The sequence below is a fragment of the Bos mutus genome, chromosome 28, assembly GCF_027580195.1.
Source record: "Bos mutus isolate GX-2022 chromosome 28, NWIPB_WYAK_1.1, whole genome shotgun sequence".
Classification (NCBI taxonomy): domain Eukaryota; kingdom Metazoa; phylum Chordata; class Mammalia; order Artiodactyla; family Bovidae; genus Bos; species Bos mutus.
In genome coordinates, this window is record NC_091644.1 from 27599029 (window position 1) to 27615982 (window position 16954).

The following is a 16954-nucleotide window of genomic DNA, read 5'->3' on the forward strand; positions in this document are numbered from 1 at the left end:
TGACTCATTGAAAAAGACCCTGATGCTGGGAGGGATTGGGGGCAGGAGGAGAAGAGGACGACAGAGGATGAGATGGCTGGATGGCATCACTGATTCAATGCACAGGAGTTTGAGTGAACTCTGGGAGTTGGTGATGGACAGGGAGGCCTGGCGTGTTGTGATTCATGGGGTCGCAAAGAGACGGACATGACTGAGTGACTGAACTGAACTGAACTTTCTGTAATACGGTTTTTGTTATAGCTGCTGTGAAACTGTGCTTCTTGTTTCTTCTATCTGCTCTCTCTGATGGTCTCTATGGTAGGGTTAACGGCAAACTCCCAGAAGATTTATTACAAGGGGGACCTTCCAGTTCTCCTGTCCATCCCTGTGGTGAGTCCCTGCCAACCAACGCCTCCAGAGGAGGCCCTCCAACACTAGCAGGTATTTTTGGTTCAGTCTCCTGTGGGGTCACTGCTCCTCTCCTCTGGGTCTTGGTGTGCACAGAATTTTGTTTGTGCCCTCCAAGACTGGAGTCTCTGTTTCCCCTAGTCCTCTGGGAGTCATATAATCAAATCCTGCTGGCCCTCAAAGCCAGATTCCTGGGGATTCCCAGTCCCTTTGTTGGATCCCTAGGCTGGGAAGCCTGACATGGGGGTTCAGAACCTTCACCACAGTGTGAGAACTTCTTTGGTATTATTGTTCTCCCAGTCTGTGGGTCACCCACCTGGTAGGCGTGGGATTTGATTTTATCATGATTGTGCCCCTCCTACCATCTTGCTGTGGCTTCTTTATCTTTGGACTTGGGATATCTTTTTATGGTGGGTTCCAGCATCCTGCTGTCATTTGTTGTTCAATAGCTAGGTGCAATTTTGGTGCTCTCACAGGAGGAGGTGAGCATACATACTTCTACTCTACTATCTTGAACTGGAGGATTCAGTTTCTTTCCTCTCTTCTTTTACTCTCTTACTTATTTCATTTTGGCTCCATTGAGTCTTATTTGCAGCATTCAGGATTTCTTGTTGAGGCCTGTGGGCTCTTGGTTGCGAAGCATGGACTTCTTTCTAGTTGTGGTACCCAGGTTTCAGAGTATGCCGTCCCAGGAGCTGCGGCTGCTGGCTCAGTAGTTGCAGTGCATAGGCTTGGATGCCCTGTGGCATGTGGGATGTTGGTTCTCCAACCAGGAATCAAACTGGCGTCTTCTGCCTTGGAAGGGAGATTCTTTACCATTGGACTACCAGGGAAATCCCTGTACCTTCATTCTTTTTCTGATATGTTGGATCATCTTTACCATCATGACTCTAAATTCTTTTTCAGGTAGGTTCCAATTCATTTAGTTGCTCTTGTGGGCTTTTCTCTTATTCCTTCATCTGGAATATATTTCACCACTGTGTAACTTTCTGTGTGTGTCATCTTCTTTCTACAGACTCAGTTCAATTCAGTTCAGCCACTCAGTCATGTCCGATTCCTTGCAACCCCATGAATTGCAGCATGCCAGGCCTCCCTGTCCATCACCAACTCCCGGAGTTCACTCAAACTCACATCCATTGAGTCAGTGATGCCATCCAGCCATCTCATCCTCTGTCGTCCCCTTCTCCTCCTGCCCCCATTCCCTCTCAGCATCAGAGTCTTTTCCAATGAGTCAACTCTTCGCGTGAGGTGGCCAAAGTACTGGAGTTTCAGCTTCAGCATCATTCCTTCCAAAGAAGACCCCAGACTGATCTTTAGAATGGACTGGTTGGATCTCCTTGCAGATTAGAGGATTGTAATAACTCCTCTTGCTTCTGGTGTATGCCCTTGGCTGGATCATGTTGATCCTGAGACTCATGCAGACTCCCTGGAAAGTGGCACTGGTACCTGCCCACTGGTGGGTGGAGCTAGGTCTTGTCCCTATGGTGAGCAGGGTGTGTTTACAGGTGGCTGTGAGCTCAGTGTGGCTTTCAGTTCAGTTCAGTCTCTGGTCGTATACCACCATTTGCAACCCCATGGACTGCAGCAGGCCAGGCCTCACTGTCCACCACCAACTCCTGGAGCTTGCTCAAACTCCTGTCCATTGAGTTGGTGATGCCGTCCAACCATCTCATCCTCTGTTGTCCCCTTTTTCTCCCACCTTCAATCTTTCCCAGCATCAGGGTCTTTTCCAATGAGTTGGTTCTTTGCATCACGTGGCTGAAGTATTGGAGCTTCAGCTTCAGTGTCAGTCCTTCCAATGAATATCCAGGACTGATCTCCTTTAGGATGGACTGGTTGGATCTCTTTGCAGTCCAAGGAACTCTCAAGAGTCTTCTCCAACACCACAGTTCAAAAGCATCAATTCTTCGGCACTCAGCTTTCTTTATAGTCCAACTCACATCCATACATGACTACTCAAAAAACCATAGCTTTGATTAGACAGACCTTTGTTGGCAAAGTAATGTCTCTGCTTTTTAATATGCTGTCTAAGTTGGTCATAGCTTTTCTCCCAAGGAGCAAGCATCTTTTAATTTCATGGCTGCAATCACTATCTGCAGTGATTTTAGAGCCCCAAAAATAAAGTTTGTCACTGTTTCCACTGTTACCCCATCTATTTGCCATGAAGTGATGGGACCCGATGCCATGATCTTAGTTTTCTGAATGTTGAGCTTTAAGCCAACTTTTTCACTCTCCTCTTTCACTTTCATCAAGAGGCTGTTTAGTTCTTCTTCATTTTCTGCCATAAACATCGTGTCATCTGCATATCTGAGGTTATTGATATTTCTCCCAGAAATCTTGATTCCAGCTTGTGCTTTATCCAGCCCAGTGTTTCTCATTATTCACTCTGCATATGAGTTAAATAAGCAGGGTGACAGTATACAGCCTTGGTATACTCCTTTCCCAATTTCAAACAGTATACAGCCTTGGTATACTCCTTTCCCAATTTCAAACAGTATACAGCCTTGGTATACTCCTTTCCCAATTTCAAACCAGTCTGTTGTTCCATGTCCAGTTCTAACTCTTGCTTTCTGATCTGCATACAGATTTCTCAAGAGGCAGGTCAGGTGGTCTGGTATTCCCATCTCTTTAAGAATTTTCCACAGTTTGTTGTGATCCACACAGTCAAATGCTTTGGCATGTCAATTAAGCAGATGTTTTTCTGGAACTCTCTTGCTTTTTTGATGATCCAATGGATGTTGGCAATTTGATCTCTGGTTCCTCTGCCTTTTCCTAATCCAGATTGAACATCTGGAAGTTCACGGTTCATATACTGTTGAAGCCTGGCTTGGAGAATTTTGAGCATTACTTTGGTGCTGCTGCTGCTGCTAAGTCACTTTAGTCGTGTCCGACTCTGTGTGACCCCATAGATGGCAGCCCACCAGGCTCCCCCGTCCCTGGGATTCTCCAGGCAAGAACACTGGAGTGGGTTGCCATTTCCTTCTCCAATGCATGAAAGTGAAAAGCGAAAGTGAAGTCGCTCAGTTGTGTCCGACCCTTAGCGACCTCATGGACTGCAGCCTAGCAGGCTCCTCTGTCCATGGGATTTTCCAGGCAAGAGTACTGGAGTGGGGTGCCATTGCCTTCTCCAATTACTTTGCTAGCATGTGAGATGAGTGCAATTGTGTGGTAGTTTGAGCATTCTTTGGTATTGCCTTTCTTAGGGATTGGAATGAAATCTGACCTTTTCCAGTCCTATGGCCACTGCTGAGTTTTCCAAAATTTCTGGCATATTGAGTGCAGCACTTCCACAGCATCATCTTTTAGGATTTGAAATAGCTCAGTTGGAATTCCTTCACCTCCACTAGCTTTCTTCACAGTGATGCTTCCTAAGGCCCACTTGACTTCACATTCCAGGATGTCTGGCTCTAGGTGAGTGATCATACCATCCTGATCATCTGGGTCGTGAAGATCTTTTTTGTATAGTTCTTCTGTGTATTCTTGCCACCTTTTCTTAATATCTTCTGATTCTGTTAGTTCCATACCATTTCTGTCCTTTATTGAGCGCATCTTTGCATGAAATGTTCCCTTGGTATCTCTAATTTTCTTGAAGAGATCTCTAGTCTTTCCCATTCTATTGTTTTCCTCTATTTCTTTGCATTGATCACTTAGGCTTTTTTATCTCTCCTTGCTATTCTTTGGGACTCTGCATTCAAATGGGTATGTCTTTCCTTTCTCAGTGTGGCTTTAGGCACCCTGTTTGCTGATGGGTGTGGCTGTGTTTCTATCATGTTGGCTGGTTGGCCTAAGGCATTTCAGCACTGGAGCCTATAGGCTGTTTGGTAGGGCCAAAATGGCAACCTCCAGTGGCCTGGAGAGTAGAGGCTGGGGAGCACAGGGCGGCAGAGCCAGCCTTTTGTGGAGGTTGTCTAGTTTTGCCTTCTACAGACTGGTTGCTGCACTCTCCTCCTGGGCTCAAAGCTCCTCTCTGTCCAAACTGATCTCCCCACCAAAGAGCAGACTTCCCGGGGACCCTTTCCTCCTTCACAGCTCCCTCCCTGCAGAACAATCCTGTCCTGATTCCTTCTTTCTCTTATTTGTTGCACCAGGTTACATGGAGGTTTTCTTGTTCTTTCCAAAGTCTGAGATCCTCTGTTGAATTTCAGTAGATGTTTTGTGTGAATCGTTGCACTGGTAGATGTATTTTAAATGTTTTTGTGGGAGAAGATGGCCTCCACTATCTACTCTGCCATCCTGTCTCCCCTCCATAATCACTGTTCCAATTTCAGTACTTGTGATTGGTCTGTTCACATTTTCTAGTTCTTTCTGGTTTGGTGTTAGAAGGTTGAACCTTCCTAAGAATTTGTCCATTTCTTCTAGGTTGTCTGTTTTATTGGTACATGCTCTCCCAATGATTTGTTTGTTCATTTAGTAAGTACTTAGATGCTTGTGATGTGTGTATCCTGAGTGAAAAATAGTGTTAAATCTATAGTCACCGCCCCCCCCATGGATTAACAAAGTTTTGCCCAGAAGAGATAGTGTTGCCTGCTTTAAGTCTATATTAAAATTTATTTGCAGATTTTATCCCATCTCTAATTGTGTCTGTATTAATACATGCTCACTGGCCAATTGTACTTTCTAGGGCTGTGCTGTTATAGTACCTACTAGCCACATGTGGCTATTTAAATTTAAGTGAATAAAAGTAGAATTATAGAATCAGTTCCTCCATCACACTGAGCACATTTCAAGAGTTCAACCACTTTGGCTAGTAGTTATAGTATTGGAAAGCTCTGAATTATAGAATATTTCTGCCATCCTAAGAAGTACCATAGGACAGCTATGCCCTAGAGAAAGTTTCAACAATAATAAAGTAGTAGTTATTCTTGTGTGAATGCCTCAGGGAGTGGATTACCTTGTCCTTATAAGGCTGGGAATGCCTACGGTTATAGCTATAATGATTAAAATTGTTTGTTTGTTTAAACAGGTTAAACAAATGCTTTGGAATGTTATATTAGGCATTAGCTGGAGATTCCAAAATTCAGGAATTCTCTATTCATGGACCCAAGTTGGTGTCATTTACTCTCTAGTTCAACATTCAAAGCTATACTTTTTTTTTTGCATTATTTCTGGCCAGCGGTCACCTCTCACCCCACTCCAACCTCCTGCCACTGATGTACTTGTTGATGTAAATAATGACCTATTTCCTGGTCACTATCAGCCCTAAAACATTTGTCAACTTTGGCCACTTTCCTAGAAAAAATCATTGGACAGTTTTATTATTTTTGCACCATGAATGACATCTTTAGTAAAAGCACCCTCCTTCCCAACAGTGTTAGCCAGGCCTGGTAAAAATAGGTAACTTATCATGATGTTTCCTGTTGTATATGATTCAAGTATCTGAGCTTAGGTTGCTGAATGTATCATAGATGGAAGAACATTCTTTTGATATACTCCTAACAATTCATATAATATGGTGAAATATAGATGAATTGGAATGACAGTGAGGAGACCATGGGGCTGAGGCTTCTTTTTATGTATGGCATGTTTGGGTTAACAGAGGGATAAGGGCCCTAAGTCCTGCTGTAAGTCCTGCTGGTGTAAGAGAGGTGGGTAGGGTCCTCCAGGTAGTCAACCATGATAAAAGAAAGGGTCCTAGATCTTTTATCAAAAATGTATTCTTGGCTTTTCTCCTAGACTTGTGATATCATGCGTGTTAGCAGTTTAGTCTATCCTATCTGTTCAAAGTCCACCTTGACTAGATGGTACAGGTTGTAAACTAAGACCATCACCAAAGTCTGTCCACCCTGTCCCCTGGGACCCATTAAGAAGGGAGCACACAGCATGCAACTTTTTCAATCTGACACTTCAACTAATAATAAGCTGAGCAAAACCAGGGGAAAGCTTGGCAGCAGAGGACTCAGGGGGTGAGAGGAGAGAAGTCTTTGTCCATCATCACTAGACATCAGAAAATGCCATTTTCCTGGTTTTTCAACCCCAAGTATCCATCAGTTGCTCCATTTAATCATCAGGCTGTCCTTCCCTCCTTCCAAGTACCTCTGAAATGTATCCAACCTTCCTCCATTCTACCAACCCAATTGAAATGACCACCATCTTGGATTAGATTGCTCTGCATTCACACAGTACCAGAGAGTGGCACTGAAAAAGACAAATCTGAATGTATCACCTCTCCATGTAAACTTATTGTTCAGTATCAAGACCAAATGCTCAACCTGGTCTCTTAGGACCTATCTGGCTGACTCCTGCTGTACTTTGTAACCTCACCTCAACTTCATTCCTTATTATTCTACTTCTGTCACACAGGCTTTTTTGATTCCTATAATAAGTTTAACTTGTTCCTGACTCTGGGCCTTTGTACATGTGGTACCTGGTGCTTGGAGAACTCTTCTCCTAATTCCCTCTCATCTCAACTCATACTCATCCTTCATGTATCAGTTTAGTAATCACACTCCTCTCCCTTGGAACTAGGTCAGCTTGAGGTTTTATATTTATGTGGGTGACTATTTGATTAACTCTCTTTCCCATTAGTCTTATAAGCTCCAGAGATGGTATAGTTTATCTTCTACTCAAAATTGTAATCCCAGCTCCTAATAAATATGCCTGGAAGTTGAGACATGAATCAGTCTTTGTTGACCAAGTAAGTAAATTGTCGTTTTTGTTACTTGCCAGGAGAGAAGCGTGGTATATAGAAGAAGCTGTCGATTTAAGAGCCCTGAGTTCATATCCCAGCTCTGCCAATTTGTTAGCTAGACGATCTTGGGCAAGTTGATTTACCAGTCTAAGCTTCAGTCTTTGCATCAGTAAAATGGGCAGAACCATATTTACATGAGGGTGTGAAGGGTAAAGATACTGTATGCCAATTGGGCACCCAGTAGGTTCTCCACAGACAGACATCATCGTTATTATTCTATTTGGAGACAGCCTGAAGGAAAGTACTCTGGTGGAGGCCACAGGGCACTCAGGAGGAAGTTGACAGATTACACCCAAAAGGAAACAGATAGTAACATTTTTTATTAAATATTACAGTGGATCAAAAAGTACAAAATATCTCTTGCCTGCTATGTGATTGGGAAACTATTGGCACGTAATACAGTATCAAAAGCAGTAATAAGTACAATTTGGAAAACATACAAAATTGAGTGTTTATAGTTGGCTCAGCATTTTTCTGGTAGTGTTTAAACTAATGCAAAGGTCACTCAATAACCTCTCCATTGGGAACCTATATAATATCACTGGGCCATGTTGCTATATACAAATAATCACCTTACAGAGCATAGAGGTTACATAGCTGGAATCACCAAAAGTATACAATATTTACAACACAGGAAAGTTTAAAAAAGTATAAACAGCCAAGAGATTATGCTGCTATTCTTCAGACATATTTCAACCATGGGGAGACAAGCAGAATATCAAATACATCAACAGCCAACACTGGAATTTAAGTGCTCAAGATAATCATTGCAATGGTGTGGGTCTCACCAGGGCAAACTTGTTCCCATTTTTCTTAAAAATTGGGACAAGGATAAAACTAGACCAGATGGGACTTGGCTGACCACCACCAAATGTGACTTTGTGGGACAACAAGTGAAGAGAAATAAAAGTTCTCTTTGAAGGCACACTACATAAAATATTTTTGTGGGATCACCTTGAAATTTCCATCAGACACACCAACACAGTGAAATACAGTACTTGAGAATTCATGCACCAGGTCAGAAAGTTGTAAAGTCAATGTCGAGTTTTAACAAACCCTTCTGTATATGCCCTGATAAACAAGTGAACTTAAGAGCCTCTAGCTAGTAAATAAATAAGTCAGTCCTGTGGCAAATATTACAAGTTCCAATCACTTACTAGGAGAATACTTAATTCTGAAACTTGGTTGGGCTGGTTTTTTTTTTTTTTTTCTTTAATGTTGAGTTGCCAAAAGCTAAACCAGAAGTTGCATGGAAAGGTTTTTAAAAAGTATTATTTAGAATCTCCAAATCTCCAGTAAATCACGGTCTTAGTGCATTTTGAATTGCAACATTTCTTGGAAGCCGCACTTAGTAAATAGATTTATGACTCCACTGCCAATTAGATTCCACAGTTTCCTTTACAGAACTACCAATAACAATGGTTTGATTGCACAAAGGCTTGTGCAACGCCATTCAATAATAAGGCCCCTTGAGCTCAAACAATGCAAACAAAGCCCTATTTAAGACTTTTTAAAATGTAGTTCTCGGCCAATGAAGAATTCAATGGTCTTTTTGAAAGATTTCCAAGATCTCTGTTCAGAGTTTTAAAACAAATAACACACTGCTTCTGTTGGGAATGTATACCCTCCTCTCTCTCTACTTGTCCTGATGTTTTGCCGAGGGTATGAGCTTCCTCAGACAGAAACAGTGAGTCTCCTCTCGGAAGAGATGAGAAAAACAAAAGCTGGACTATGTTAACATTGTTTGAAAATGGTGTGATCAAATTCCAACATGATGAAACCAGACTGAAATCATTGCAGCGGGGAAAACAAATGCCCCCTCTTCAGAACAGATAGGTGCGCTCCACAGGGGACACAGGCCCCGGTTTTGAGAAACAAACTCATAGACACCATGTAGGATCTAGTCCGTGTCAGCCGCAGAAACACTGGCGTTTCCCCTTCTTCCGTGTCCTCTGATTCTGTGACCATTCAGTCTAGTGCAACTTTCTTATATATGTTCCAGCCAGCATTTTGCCAGCTGCAATTGAGATTATTTTCCCCCACTCTATCTTGTGCAATAGCAGGATAATCTGCATTCACACATTTATAATCTAAATTCTACTAGTCTATCTATGGTTCTATTAAATATATATATATGTATATATTATTCCACAGGAAGGTAAATAATTAATTGAAGCAAATGGAACTCTTAACACTAGATCTCTACATTCTTTTGTTTCCACCTTTGGATATTAAGTATGTTACATTGAATATTTGGCTTCGTATCATAGAGACATTTCAATACAAATGCACGGCATGCATGGCTTGGTTTAAGAGCCACAGTTTCATTGTTTACCAGTTTTGATTATGTTTCAGTCGAGTTACCTATTTAGAAGTTGAAAATTATCATCAATTTTCATAGAATTAAATATCTCAGAGGTAAAAGACTTGGATAACTATGATTCTAATGTCTACCAGTCGTTTTGGGGCAGGGGAGGGTTGGCTGGGGAGTTCATCAAAGCAGTTTTAGCGGGGCTTGCGACCTGGAAGGAAAGTCCACTCTCTGTGTCGATAGACTTTTAACACACTTAGAAAAATGCATCCACCTTGATGTTACATCTTGTCAGCCTATAGGATAAAGTGGCAAGAATGACAATATACATTCTTTACATCTTCTGACTGCGTGAACAGCTTAACCATTTCTTTCCAACAGTAAAGAACATCATTCAGTGGACTGTATTGCCAGGTGGTTAAAAAATGGCACAAAAACTGTGTGTGCACACACACGAATCTCACACCCCGTAACCCAAGGAGGATGGCTTGCTTGGGAAATGAGTAATCCAGTATGCCAGCTACCCCCAAAGATGTGGCCTGTGAGGTTCTTCTTGGGAATAGCAAGAAACCCACCTGATGAGGCAATGTGACAACCTATTACTGGACAGACTGTGGCCCAGGGCAGGTAGCTGGCACCTGGGCCTCCCACTACTCACTTTCTTCTGGATAGTCAAGCTCCATCCTCTTCCCAACCCCCTTTCCCAGACTGTTCAAAGGGATCTTTGCCAACACCAATGTAAATCATTTTGGCTTCTGTTCTAATTTCTGAAATTCCTAAAATATCTGTGCAGCCCACAAATATGTCCTCTAGACTCTTGTTATTCAGCAGCTTGCTGCCAGTGAGGTTTTTGTTTTTATGATTCCTCTGGTATGTAGGACAGTTTCACAGCCTAGATAAGGTAAGTACAATGCTCAATGTTTTCACATAACCCAATACTTCAAAGCAGAGCATTTGGCAGGGTAAGTAAGCAGTGTATAAGCTCTTTCAACTATGCCATTTATGAGGAACAAAATCCTTAAATTGCAGATTTGCAAAGGAACGTTCTTTGCACTGTCGTGTGCTCAACGGTTTCTTTTTTCATTTGTTCCACTAGAATCAGTTGCTTCAATTTGTAAACAATAACATTACCACCCAAAGCTGCTCAAAATAAGATGTGGAAAAATTACAAACACACATCAACTGGGACAGTCAGTCTTTAAAACAAAATAAACGACCTGCAAATAAAAGCGATACTGTTTAATTAAAAAAAAAAAAAAAAAAAAAGGACAAGAAACCGGGAGAAAAATAGGGACTACCTGTATATAAATTAGGTGAGCAAACAGTGATATGGGTAGTTTTAAGAAGCAAATATATACAGTCAGTTTAACAGTGTTTACTTCTCTGGATTGTTTAATAGTGTCAAAATGAAAGATCTATTGAAGTTTTACTATACATTGCATTGATTGAACCTTGGAGAGTTTTATGAAGAGGGGGCATCCCTTGGCATGTTTGCCAGTCTTCCTTGCCCCGTCCTCTGAAATGTCTACCCTTTTTTGCCCAGATTGTTTCCTGACCATCAGAACTCAGATGGAGTCGTCTAAGTTCTTCTGGATACACGTGAATCCCTTCACAAGACCCCCGTGCAAAGTGAACCATCTAGGGTGCCAGGGCCTCTGTGTCGGAAGGGGTCAAGATTGACCAGCCAAGGCCGGAGTCATCCCAGAAATACCAGGTATGCTCACTTCCCCTCCGGGCCCCTTAGGCCAGGACTGATCTCACCCCCAGATTAGAAGAAATACTGACTTCTAATTCTCCAAGCCATCACCCCAGGCGCAGGAGCGAAGCACTGTTAACCATGTCGCCATTTGGGATGCTGGGCAGGGCCGGGCTTACAGTTTCGTACTGGGGTGTACGGATGACAGCTGAGAAGATGGGAAGGCAGCTTGAGGATTTATAGCAGCTAGAGGGTAAATGCTGTTGTGCAAAAGGTCCCCATATGAACTTCCTACGGGTGTGGCTGCAGCCAGGTGTCTGTATAGCTGCTGAGAATTTGTCGGCGATGTAAAAATTCCTCTTTGCATCACAAGCGAGTGGAAAGCAAGGGGCTGCATGAGTGGAGAGAGCACAGCCTGGTTTTTCAAGTACTGCAGAGAATGAGAGTACCCAGCCGGGAGCCTGGAGTTGAGGCCCGAGCTACACAGGCTCCCGGAATACAAACCTGGGAAGATGGGGGAGGAGAGGGGCAGCTTGTGGCCTTCCGAGGTGCCCCCAGAGTGCCCACTGTGTGCGGCCTTGCTGCCTTCGCTCTCCTGCTCCGAGGCCTTCTCCTTCCCAGAGACCTCCTTGGCGGGGTCCAGAGGAGACACGGCCCGGGCCTTTTTCCCAGCGATTACAAGGTCCAAATCCTCCAGGCTGCGCTTGATGGGCCGCGCTGCGCCAATGTTCTGAGGACTCATTTTCCGGTGGAGGATGGGGTGGACCATGCTGTCCATCTTCCTGAAATTCTCCAGTCTCACAGGGTGAGGCTTTCCCGACCTGGAAAGCGCTTCAGGGTATTTTTTAGGGGCTGACATGGTCATAGGCGATACCCGACAGGCCTTGGGGTGACAGTCTCGACTCTGGCTATTTATGACCTGGAACTGGGAGGCGCCCTTGCTCTCCTGGGGTCCAGGCGCTGAGTGGGCCAGGCCCAGGGCCTTGCCGGTGGGTTTGTGGGGGTTCTTGGGAAGGCTCAGATCCGTTGGCTGATCATCTGTGGGGGCTTCCACTGCAGCCGCCTTTTTGTCTTGCAGATGTAGAGACGCCAGATAATTCACGTGGAGCTTCTCTTGGTGTTTGTGGGAAGGAAAAGAACTGTTTTCCGTTTCCCTGTACATGTCCCTGCAGGGGTACTTGGATGTCTGTTCATTGTGCAGATGGTGTTCGGTATGCCTATAGAGGCTGTGGAGGTGGGGAGATGAGTAGAAATCGGCCAGGAAGCTAGGCATGTGGGAGTGGGGAAGCGCCCTTTTCTCTAACAGTTTCTCCTTGCCCTCCTGTATTTCTTGCTTTAGGACATAGGAGTCGGCCAGGGGGCTAAGGTGATGCTTGGAGAAGCTGAAGCGGTGGGGCTCCGATCGACTTAGTTTGTCATGCTTAAAAATGTCACTGATGCCCTTCCTCTCCTCTGAGGGCTTGCTACGGAAACTCTGGACGTGCTGGATCACCGATGGCCGGTTGACTGCCATGTGGTCAGTGCTTTGGCCATGATGGGCCTGGGACAAACTCGAGCACCGGTCCTCCCTCGCAATCACTTTCTTTTTGCTGATCAAAGGGGGTGGGGAGCCATAAGGGTAGCTGCTGGAGAGGCTGGCTCCGCTGACCTGGGACAAAAGTTTTTTCTTGGCCAGCGGGGACATGATGCCTGGGTTCCCCCTTGAGTAAAGCAGCGGGGTGTAATTAAGTCCATGGTTCTCATTCATGGGCCCAGTCAAGTCTTTGTCTTTGAACATGTCAAACGACTGGACCACAAGGACCTTCGGGGTCTGCTTGAGTGCATTGTGGATGTCGTCACTGCCCAGCTGGTCCACCTTCACGGTGCAGTTGGCAATGTAATCCGCCATCGCAGGGAGCTTGTCATCCTCCACCTCACTCTGGTTTGCCAGTGGGGGCTGCGTGGTGGAGAAGCCAGGGAAGGATGCTTCTTGGAGCTCATTTTCAGGGCTCTCTGTAAAACAGCAGGGCTTGGGTTCTTTTGAGTCCACGAGAGCACTGGGAGAGGTAAGGGACTGTTTGCCAGTGCCGGGAGTCGGGGCCAGAGGGGCACTCGCCAGTGGAGGGGCAGGCCCCTTCTCTCCTGCCTCCTCTGCCACCTTCTCACTGTTGGCACCTTGATCTGTTTCACTGTCCTTTTCTGGGTCTCCTTGGGACACCAAGGGCCTTGCTGCAAAATCCTGGTACCCTTCCAATTTTTTCTTTGTGTCTGCTATTGGGAGAGGCTCAGTGATGCTTTTCTGGTTTACAGTCTCTTGTTCCTTCTCTTGCTCTGACGAAACCTGGTAAGATATTGCAAAAGATGGTCAGAAGGAAGCCAAATGCATTGACACTTTATGCTATGAAATAAAATGTTACACACAGCAGATTTCTGAAAACAGGCTTGTCAGTCAGCTCATCGAGTTTCTATAAAGCTTTATTACTCCCCAATCATGGCTCTAAACAAAGAAATCTAAATTACAGAAAGCATTAGGAGAAATATGCATATTCACTTCAGTCCCTTAAGAGATACCTATCAAAACAGCACAGTGTTACATACTGCTGGTGTACAATCATATCACTCCTTCTTGATTCTAATATACAGTTTAATTCTGAGGTTGTCTTGTTGTCAAATCAGTCAATTATCCAAATGGGTTTTAAATTACATGTTGTGCTTTATGACACTTTGGAGAAAGATTTTTTTTTTAAGCATCTTACAAAATCCAACCCCATGTCAACAAGCGACAAACTTACTATAATCGCTTGTTTTTCTTTAGGAGACCAAGTATCGTCCTAATGTGTTAAATTTTATGGTGCATAAAATTAGTGATGCTTAAGTGTTTATTTTATACCCAGAGCCAGATGACATGCAGGTAAGACTAAAATACTGAAAAATTATACAGATGCAAAATCAGCCCGTCTACCCAAGGGATAGGACTCAGTCCTTCTAGGCTACAGCAAACTCCATGTCCATTAAAGCTGAAAATGAAGTTGTCAGAATTCAAGCAGTGAGTGCCACCACAAATACAGCTTTTTTGTTCATTGAAATACATTGTAGTCAATGAGATGGATGCTCTTTATGTGTCCCCGTTGACAGAAGTTGTGGGCACAATTCGACCCATTCATTGCATTGTGTAGCTCTGCAAACTTTGACCTTAGAAGGTCACCTTAACTTTCCATCTGGGACCCAGCTGACTGGCAAGTTCTTTCAAAACTTCTGTTATTCTGCCCTGACATGTGTGTGGGGGAGAACAGTCAAAACAGTTGTATCAAGCTGGTGTTTTTTCTCTCCCTCCATCTTATTCATGAATGTTTTTCTTCTTTGTTGTTAAGTGGTGGACACTTCTTTCCTTTAGCATTTTGGGGCAAGACTGAGGATGCTGGTGGAGGGATGCATAGGAACAAAAGTTTTAAGGAATCATACCCATTTCATAGAGATTTCTCCTTAAATCCACTTCAAGATATCCCTATTTTCTAAGGATGCTTATCATCTTTTCCTTTTTGCTATTTGTACTAATAGCTGCCTTTTCCAGTACAAATATCATTATTTGTTCTACATTAACAATCATCATTGGTCTCTGGAGCTTATATATTACATGAAAATACAGAAAAATGAGAATGGTAAGGGGAAGAGGCAAATTGGATTTAAAAGAGATTCTTATGGGGCTGTGGGGGATTCTCAGTCCCACTGATATTTATGTGACCGAGGCTTTGAGTTGCATGAAATTCTAGTTTTTGGTATAGAAAGTCTTTGAAAGCTAGGCAGAAAAAAAGTTAAGGACCCTTTTTCTAGGATGGCATTTTATGATTTGTCTTGGTATGTTAAATGGTACCTTCCCCCACAAAGCTTGAAATCCGATTACTTGAAGATAGTGGGTTTGACTAGAAGTGCTTTTTATTCCACTGAGTTCACTGCTTCACATTGAAAACATCAAAAATAAAAAAAACAATGACAATAAAAACAATAAAATTCAAACTCCAAAACACAGTCAATGAAAAGAAATATACTCGCTCAATAACAGGAGTCTGTGTAGGAGATGAGAGGCGCAATTCTTACCGTTGGGTCAACCTTGGAGAGGGTGTGGGATTCCAAGTAGTTTAGGTACCCTGATCATAATGACCTTGGTCACTTAGATACTCATAGTTCCTGAGAGAACCTGTTGGGGCCTATAGGAAACAGGGAGTCTGAAGGCTTTCAGGGTTTCTGTGGCCCACAGGGCATCAGGCTTGACTCTTGACAATGGTCTTTCCCCAGCTGATGGGCTCAGGGCATGGCTGAGGATTCCTCCCTCAACTCACAAATCTTCATGCCCAGAGTGGAGCCATTCAAAGGTCACCTGGCCTCTGGGTCCTCAGTTTGTCCTCTTGTGCTTTGGCAATGCTGTGCATATGGTATCTAATAGAACTCACTGATCCCAAGCCCTGTAATAAATCAGCAAGCCAACAAGATCAAGGAAGAATGGAATGTCAGCCTTAACTTGGAATTTCCTTGCTTTTGGCCATTTATATTGCAAGCTTGCAGATGTTTAGAAACCTCTGCCTCATTTCCTTTCCTCCCTTTTAATTATTAGAGTTTAAAATAATTATGAAAGAAAAAAACAAATTTCTCTTCTTGGTATTAATATCTTCTTACACAGGAGTCAGTTGGTTAAGTTAATTTCTAGTTAGGAGATTGAGGTGTGTGTTGTGTGTTTTAGGCCAATGTTTAATTAGGGAGTCTCTTACGTGTTCATTATAAACCTGATTTTTAGGGGGTGTTTAATATCAGGACCAAAATTCCCTCAGGGGTTGAATCTCAGAACATGCTGTCTCCAAATGTGGCTGCTAAGTTTTGTTGTTTTTTTTTTTTTAATGGGCAGCACAGTTTTTTATTATTCATGTTGAAACAGAGCCCAGATCAGCCCCCATGACTGGCTGGACACTGACAGTAATGGCTTCTACCAAAGGGCTGCTGGGGGCTGTGGGTAGCTGGGACTTATTTTAAAAGGTTCAGAAACTACCTGTTAACAAGAGAGATAATCATGGTTTCAGAGGAACCACTTCAAAATTCCCCTATAAATAATATGTACTTAAGATGTTTCTAAATTGGTCTCAACCCAAGGCTGTTGCACAGAGGTCAGTTACAAGAGGCAAACAAGCCTCTGAAGTTTCCCAAACAGTTCTGCAGAGACACGGCGGATCCCACGGGTGAGTGTTTTAAAGTCACACCCACTCCTCAGACAGACTGGCTGTGAAAGGGCACATTTTTCACATCAGAGTCCCTTGGCTTTCAGAGCAGAAGCTCTGACTCCTTCTGTCTTGAAGTCGGCCTCTGCACTCAGCTTTCTACACCATGTTTTTGCTTCCTTCCAGATCCTATTCCTGGCCTATCCCATTCAACACTCGCACTGCCCCAGAAGGCCCACTCCTGGGGGACCTGTGAAGTTCAGATGGTTAGGGTTCACAGCCTGATGTTGTCTTGGGCAGGGATGAGGCTTTGAGTGCAAGGTTCCAGGAGACCCCGAGGCAGGCCCCACCTCCCAGACAGACTTCTGTAGAGGAGCACAACTCACCTCTGATGCATCCTGGGGCTTTGGGGCATTCTCTTTTTCTTTCTTGCTCTTAGAGATTTCATGTTTGATGCGTTTGGCTCCTGATACTTTTGTCTTATTCTCGTTTTCCTGTGAATTGTTCTCCTGTTTTCGAGGTTTGATTGGAGGCAGGGGCTTATCTTCCTCTCCTTTAATAAACCTTTCATACGGCAGGATTAACCTGAAAGAGCATCAGAAGAGAGGATCAGCCAGGCTGGCAATGCCAGTAGCAATGTCGATGCTGTGGGGGTGCATGTTTTTTCTCAGTACAAGCAATTTATCAAG

General features: G+C 43.7%; 1 protein-coding gene across 2 annotated transcripts in view; it reads right to left on the reverse strand.

Annotated features, from left to right (window-relative positions):
• Positions 1-7374: 7374 nt before the first annotated feature.
• ARID5B (AT-rich interaction domain 5B) overlaps positions 7375-16954 on the reverse strand; it is a 192403-nt gene continuing 182823 nt past the window's right edge. For both annotated transcript variants that reach the window (XM_005896709.2, XM_005896710.2), the window contains 2 exons: positions 16652-16850; positions 7375-13402 (listed from right to left, as the gene is read on the reverse strand). In XM_005896709.2, coding sequence (XP_005896771.1) covers positions 11258-13402; positions 16652-16850 — 2344 coding nt within the window. In that variant the 3' untranslated portion in view covers positions 7375-11257. The remainder of the gene's footprint in view (positions 13403-16651; positions 16851-16954) is intronic.